Source organism: Lepidothrix coronata, unplaced genomic scaffold, assembly GCF_001604755.1.
Source record: "Lepidothrix coronata isolate B3197 unplaced genomic scaffold, Lepidothrix_coronata-1.0 Scaffold287, whole genome shotgun sequence".
NCBI classification, from domain to species: Eukaryota; Metazoa; Chordata; class Aves; order Passeriformes; family Pipridae; genus Lepidothrix; species Lepidothrix coronata.
Window position 1 is genome coordinate 156,386 of NW_016690467.1, and position 7,196 is coordinate 163,581.

At 52.8% G+C, this 7,196-nt stretch overlaps 1 protein-coding gene across 1 annotated transcript in view; it reads right to left on the bottom strand.

The window, feature by feature from the left end:
• Positions 1 to 7,196, bottom strand: part of EXOC6B (exocyst complex component 6B) — a 345,342-nt gene that overhangs the window by 127,713 nt on the left and 210,433 nt on the right. The window contains exons 13-17 of the mRNA XM_017836875.1: positions 4,294 to 4,365; positions 3,811 to 3,908; positions 2,617 to 2,722; positions 1,398 to 1,507; positions 1,238 to 1,307 (exon numbers count right to left, since the gene is read on the bottom strand). Coding sequence (XP_017692364.1) covers positions 1,238 to 1,307; positions 1,398 to 1,507; positions 2,617 to 2,722; positions 3,811 to 3,908; positions 4,294 to 4,365 — 456 coding nt within the window. The remainder of the gene's footprint in view (positions 1 to 1,237; positions 1,308 to 1,397; positions 1,508 to 2,616; positions 2,723 to 3,810; positions 3,909 to 4,293; positions 4,366 to 7,196) is intronic.

Genomic DNA, 7,196 nt, shown 5'->3' on the forward strand with positions numbered 1-7,196 from the left:
CTGTGGATGTGGCACTTGGGGACATGGTCAGCAGTGGCCTTGGCAGTGCTGGGAATGGCTGGACTCGATCTCAGAAGCTTTTCCAACCTAAATAAATCTGTAATTCCATGACTTAGCCCCTCATTTCCTACTGCTCTGTGCCAGCCCCACCGGGAAGCCATTCCCTGTGTGCTGTCCCTCCATGCCTTGTCCCCAGTCCCTCTCCAGCTCTCCTGGAGCCCCTTCAGGCCCTGCCAGGGGCTCTCAGCTCTCCCTGGAGCCTTCTCTTCTCCAGGGGAACGCCCCCAGCTCTCCCAGCCTGGCTCCAGAGCAGAGGGGCTCCAGCCCCAGGAGCATTTCTGGGGCCTCCTCTGGACTCTCTCCAGCAGCTCCGTGTCAGGTCATGGCCAGGATATGAAACCCTCCTCCTACAACTCCCACCTCTTGCTAGTAGAGCTCTGCACATGGAAGAGAAGAAGGATCCTTCCTTCCAGTGAAAATCCTGAAGGGAAGAAGCATCCCTGCATCCCGTAAAACCCTTGGTGTCAATTTTTCTGCCTCTACCAAGCTGGAAACGATTCCGAGTGCAAGAAAAAAAAAGCACCAACTCGCAGTTTCTGGCAAATACAGTTGGTTTTCAACCTCACACACGTACACAGGGATAAAACCAGCATCAAAGCACCTTGGGATGGGGAGAGAGGAGGGTAAACACGTGGAATATTTTGCAGGCTTTTAAAAAACAACAAAAAAAATCGCGTTATTTGTATGTAAACTCCCAGGAGAAGCAAGAAAAACAAAGCCCCGAAACCAGGAGCCGAAACTCATTAAGGCACAAAAATCCAAACCTCCCCCCCCAGAGCCTTCCTGACAACACATCCCTGGAATCACGGGATTCACAGTCTGGGGGAGGGCCAAGGGGAGGTCAGAGATGTTCTAGGAGGCCCTGACCCAACGAGGAGTGGACACCACCACCTTTCTTGAGACAACCAGGTTCATTTATTTCCCACAACTCCAGAAGCTTTTCGGAGGAAACGGCTCCCTCAGTTTTTCTACAGCTGGGGTTGTCCTGGGCTGTTTTCCCTGGAAGTGTCCAAGGCCAGGTTGGAAGGGACTTGGAGCAACCTGGGCTAGTGGAAGGTTGCCCAAACGCCCACCCACCATGGCAGGGGGTGGCACTGAATGACTTTTAAGCTCCTTCCCAACCCAAACCATTCCATGACCTTCCCCTCCACGAGGTAGTTTTGAAGACATGACCAACCCTTGGAAGATGCCACCGCTCCAAGGAGGCCACCAGCCACTTCCAGCCCGGCCAGGGTTTATCCAAACAGCTGAACAACAGGAAAAGTTGAGGAAAAGAATTTATATTTTAAACCTCTGAGCTCTCTGAGTGCAAAGAACCCCGGGTGTGAATGTCCTACCTCAGGTGAAGGTCCTCCGAGAACTTCAGGCAGGCGTAGATGAATTCCTTGATCTGATTGTAAACTTTAGGCACAAACTCGGAGAAGGGGAACTTCTTTGGAAAGGGTTGCTGTAAAAAAACACAGGAGAGAATTCCATGCAAGAGCAGCCATCCACCAGGAGACAAACGACTGCTTTTCCAGCAGCATATTCGAGTGGTCGGATCGATCCTGGGATTTAGCCACGTCCAGCAAGGAGACAACAGGGCATTTCTGGGATGTTGGATAAACACTTCAGCCGAGTGAAAGGTCAGAGAATCCCTTACAAATGGAGTGCAGGAGGGGTTTGGAGCCTGGAAGGAGATTTGCAGCTCGGAGGGAGCAGGCAGAAAACAGGACCCTCATTCCCTCTCCCAAATCCCTCCCTCACAGGAAAACACCCCCTGGGAGAACTCCCTGATGCTCTTCTTCCCCCATGCACGAGGTGTTTTGCTTGGTTATCTCCCCCAGGTGCTGCCTGAGGTGAGAATCTGCTTAAAACACCAAAACCCAACAGGAAACAGGTTTTCCTACCCCAAATTTCCCATCCAGCTCTTCCCCACAGCGGGGGGAGGTGCAGTGACACAGTAAGACCCTGGACCCCATGACTTAATTTTGGGGGAAGGACAAAGACTTCCTGAAATCTGGATCAAACCCCCTCCAATTCCTAATGAAGTTCCCCAGGGATGAAGTTTCCTGGGTGCCAGAAGGCCAAGCAGGATTTAAGGGACACTGGCTCCATCAGACTTGGACACACATCAGTTTTGGGAGCAGGCACTCATAGAAAAGCCAAGATACACCACCCTGTTGGGCTCTTTTTCTTTAAATATGAGATTAAAACAAATAAAGGTCAAGAACATGGTTCATAAAATGGGAATAATACCAGGGAAGTGGATATTTTTAGTCTCCTGTGCGTTGCAAGGACTGCTCAGCTGAGTGCACACCCTGATATGAAAACAAAACCAACGAGGTTTTCCTCATCCACACCTGGAGAAATGCAACACATGGAAGGGATATTTGCTCCGTTCCCTGGTCCTGCTTTCTTTTCTTGCTGTTTATTTGGTGTGGGAAGGTGGATTTGGGTGATTTTTGATGCTCCCATTTGCAGTTCTCCACGTCCCTGCTGAGGGTGTGGGGTTTTCCCACACCAGCGGCCACACGAGGCCGTTTTCCCCATTCCAAGACTCATTCCAGGACTCACCTTTTCAAGTTCAGCGTCCTGGAATGGGAACTGTCCAACTATTTTCTTATAAAGTTCTTCATTTGACACCGGGATGGGGCTGTAGTTGTCTGAGTCAAGTATATTTCTAGGAAAAGGAAAGAAAAGTCAGGAAGAAAGCTCTGGCAGGAGAGGACCCACAGCTCTGCCGGGTCAGGAAGCTCCCAGGAGGAGGTGCCAGTCCAAGATGGGATCCCACAAACCCACAGGAGCAGCACAGGGATGTGCCACTGATGTCCCGAGACACCCACGGCTTGGTGATGGAGCACAATATCATGGAAACATGGAATGGTTTGGGTTGAAGGGACCTTAAAGATCATCCAGTGCCACCCCCTGCCATGGGCAGGGACACCTTCCACTAGCCCAGGTTGCTTCAAACTGGCCTTGGAACTTCCAGGGATCCAGGGGCAGCCACAGCTTCTCTGCCCAACCTGGCACAGGGCCTCAACACCCCCACAGCCAGGAATTCCTTCCCAATATCCCATCCACCTCTGCCCTCTGGCACTGGGAAGCCATTCCCTGTGTGCTGTCCCTCCATGCCTTGTCCCCAGTCCCTCTCCAGCTCTCCTGGAGCCCCTTCAGGCCCTGCCAGGGGCTCTCAGCTCTCCCTGGAGCCTTCTCTTGTCCAGGGGAACCCCCCCAGCTCTCCCAGCCTGGCTCCAGAGCAGAGGGGCTCCAGCCCTGGCAGCACCTCCAGCACCTCCTCTGGACTCTCTCCAGCAGCTCCATGTCCATTTTCCACACTAACTTTACTGTAACCCCAGATTTTTGCATCCTTCCATCTCCTGAGTCTCCATGTGAGCTCCATAATGAAACCATGACCTTGTCCAGCACACGCAGGATCCCCACAACTTTATTTAAACTGGCTCTCCCTGCTCCAGGAAAAGCCCAGGATCTCACTGAACCTTACTGCTGCCCAAAATTTAAACATGAACTCGCAATTATGGTGCTTTCCCCATCCCTGGAAGCGTCCAAGGCCAGGCTGGATGGGGCTTGGAGCAACCTGGGATGGTGGAAGGTGTCCCTGCCCGTGGCAGGGGTTGGAACAAGATGAGCTTTACCCCTTCCAACCCAAAACATTTGTGATTCTCTGATTAATCCCTCAAAAGATTTTATTTAGGGGCCAAAATGCCTTTGTGAGGGGCATCTCCTGGGTTTGCTGGAAGAGCCTCTTACCTGAAAACTCCTGACCATTTCTTCAGGAGGGTTTCACTGTACTGGTCCTGGATCTCCAACAGCATGTCAAAGAGCTGGTTCACTGGGAAGCCATAGCCCTGGGATGAGGGAAGAGAGCAACTTCAGGGGGAAAAAAAGCCACCAACAGGCAGGTGAAGATTTATTTTCTCTATTCAACAGGGAGCATGTGGGCAAACCCTCCTCTATCCCCACCCCAGAGGTGAATGGTGCTGGTGGAGGGATTTAGGGGTTGATTTACCAAGGGTAGGACCAAGGACTATCAAAGGTTTGGTCCTTGGCCACTCTCAGGCACTGGGCAAATCAGGTTGTCCATCAGGTGCCACAGTGCATGCACTGACAGTCCAAAAAAGAAGCCAGGCCACCACATCCAGTCCCCACCAGTTGTTGAACCCTGTGGTGGGCACATCTCTGAGCAGCAGGACCATGGAGTGAGAGAAGGAGTGGTCCCCACCCACTGTGTACCTGGAGTGTGTCAGCAAAGAGGACGATGAGGTTCTTCAAGTCTAACACCAGGCTCGGGTCGGAGCAGTAGGACTGGAAAGAAGGGGAGAAAGGAAAACATGGGTTTAAACTGCACAACACGGAAAAAAATCCTGCCCTTGGCCCTCCTGTGTTATCTCTGGAGTGATAATAAATGCAGGGCCTAATGACCAGCAGCTTTTATCCTGCAGCAGTGTCACCCAGGGCCAGGGCAGGGGGGGTGATAAGGGTATCTCTCCTCCTAATGCCCCTCTCCAGGCTCTCCATGACGAACAAGGACTTTGGGTGCTCCAGAGATACCTGAAGTGTCTCTAAGATTCCCCAGGAGCTGCTGGGAGAGCGAGAGGAGATGAAGCAAATCAACACCACTGTCAGAGCAGGACGCCAGCAGCTCCTCATCCAATATTTACTGTGTTGTGTCTGATGGTAATGAAGCATCAGCGGCTCGGGCTGAGGGAAAACTTCTTGGATTCCAACAAATTAATGGTCAGAACTCCAACACGAGGATTTATTGTAGGTCAGGACGCTGCTCAAAACCCTAAAGACACAACTGAGCGCAGTGACAGGGCCGGTGTCACCCCCCAGAGCCACCCCCTGTCCCCCACGTGCTCACTCTGGACACAGAAAAACCTCCCTGTCCTGAAACATGTAAAGTCTCAGGCAGATTTTGCCCAAATATAGAATCAGGGATCACGAGCTGGAAAGAGAAGCGGATTTAAAGAGAACAGATTTAAAGCTCACTGGAAACTCCGGGAGGAACAACTCCATTAATCAGTGGGAAAGGCTGGAAGACACACGTTTTCCAGCTCACTGTCCAAAAACAAAAAAGAGAGTCAGAAGGAAAGATAACGCCCTAAAGCTCTCAGAAGTGATAGAAGATGTCCCTGTCTGCAGCGAGGAAGAAAATCCAGGGACAAATTTGGCTGACCTGGAAGAACTGAAGCAACCTCCCCAAGGTGAGGGCTCCCCTCAGGCCCCAGTGTGGGATGGAGGGCACTGGTGTGTGTGGGGGAGCTGGAGGGGGAGCTGTGCCCAGAGAAAAAAGGGGTGATGACCACAGGAGCGGTGTTGGGAGATCATGGAACGCTCCCTGACTCCTGCAAAGCCCTCTCCTGGCAGCCACTTCACGCAGCAAGTTTGGCATCACTTGAAACAACCCTGTGAGGGCAACAAAGGCGGGGGGAACTGAGGAGCCTCGTGGTCGGGCCCGGCCTCCCCTCACGGTCCCACCTCGGAGAAAATCCCACTTGAAAGGAAAACAAACACGGGTTTACAACCCACTGGGGTGTTCAGCTCTGTGTTTAGGAACACGGGAGCTCAGGGCAAGGAGGCAGCTTTCCAGGCAACACGACTGCTGGGATAGACTCAGGGAACACCGGAAAGCTCCTGTGGTCCCTCAGCCCGACGAGCTCCAGGTCCAGGGAAGAGTTATGGAATGGGTTGGGTTGGAAGGGACCTTCCAGACCATCTCATTCCACCCCCTGCCATGGGCAAGGACACCTTCCACCATCCCAGGTTGCTCCAAACCCCATCCAACCTGGCCTTGGACACTTCCAGGGATCCAGGGGCAGTCACAGCTTCTCTGGGAAATTTATTCCAGTTTCTTACCACCCTCGCAGGGAAGGATGTCTTTCCAATATCCAATCTAAATCTTCACTTTTCCAGTGGGAAGCCATTCCCCCTCATCCCTTGTCCCTCTCCAGCTCTCCTGGAGCCCCTTCAGGCCCTGCCAGGGGCTCTCAGCTCTCCCTGGAGCCTTCTCTTCTCCAGGAGAACCCCCCCAGCTCTCCCAGCCTGGCTCCAGAGCAGAGGGGCTCCAGAATCCTGGAATGGTTTGAGTTGGGACTGTCAATCCTGCTGATTCCAGGCCCTGCCATGGGCAGGGACACCTTCCACTAGCCCAGCTTGCTCCAGCCTGGCCTTGGACACTTCCAGGGATCCAGGGGCAGCCACAGCTTCTCTGCCCAACCTGGGCCAGCGTCTCCCCACCATCACAGCCAAGAATTCCTTCCCAATATCCCATCTATCCCTGCCCTGTGGCAGTGGGAAGCCATTCCCACTTGTCCTGTCACTCCCCATGGATTATCCCCACCTGCCAAGCTGAAGTCATGAGCATGTTCTACAGAACTCGGTGTGGTTTGGAACCAGCAGCTTTCTGTGTCTGCACACAGAAATTTTAGGGTTTTCCCAGCAAAGAACCTTTGGGTTTCCCCCCACGTTCCTAGGACACCCCAACAGATGCAGATCTGCAGCCCCTGCTCTGCCAACCCCAGGGAGCTGTGGGGCATCAGGGCCTCAACACCTTGTTCTTCCTGGAGAAAACGGTCCAACAATTTAAAAACAGACTTGCAGAAACTCATTAATCACAGCATGTGCTGAGCTGGAAGGGACCCACAAGGATCATCCAGCCCAACTCCTGGCCCTGCCCGGGACACCCCAACAATCCCACCCTGTCCCTGAGAGCGTTGTCCAAACACTCCCTGAACCAAGTCCTCAAGCACATCACAAGATTTGCCTTTTACTGTCAGAATTTTCCATCCCCCAATGAATGCTGAGCCAGCACATCTCATCAGGTGATAAAAAACTGGCAAAAAAGTACATTTTTTGCAACTGGCTTTGGTTTTTTAAGCTCATTCAGGCTGTGAACCTCGAGGGAACAAGATGGTCCTGAAGGTCCCTTCCACTCCAAACTGTTCCAGGACTCTGGGATCCCACATCAAACTGGGTCACGCTCCAATGAGTCACAGAGTCACGGAATGTGCTGAGCTGGAAGGGACCCACAGGGATCAGCCAGTCCAACCCTCAGCCCTGCACAGGACCATTCCCAGGAGTCCCACCCTGTGCCCCAGAGGATCAGCCAAACGTGTCCTGCACGGTTCAAAGAG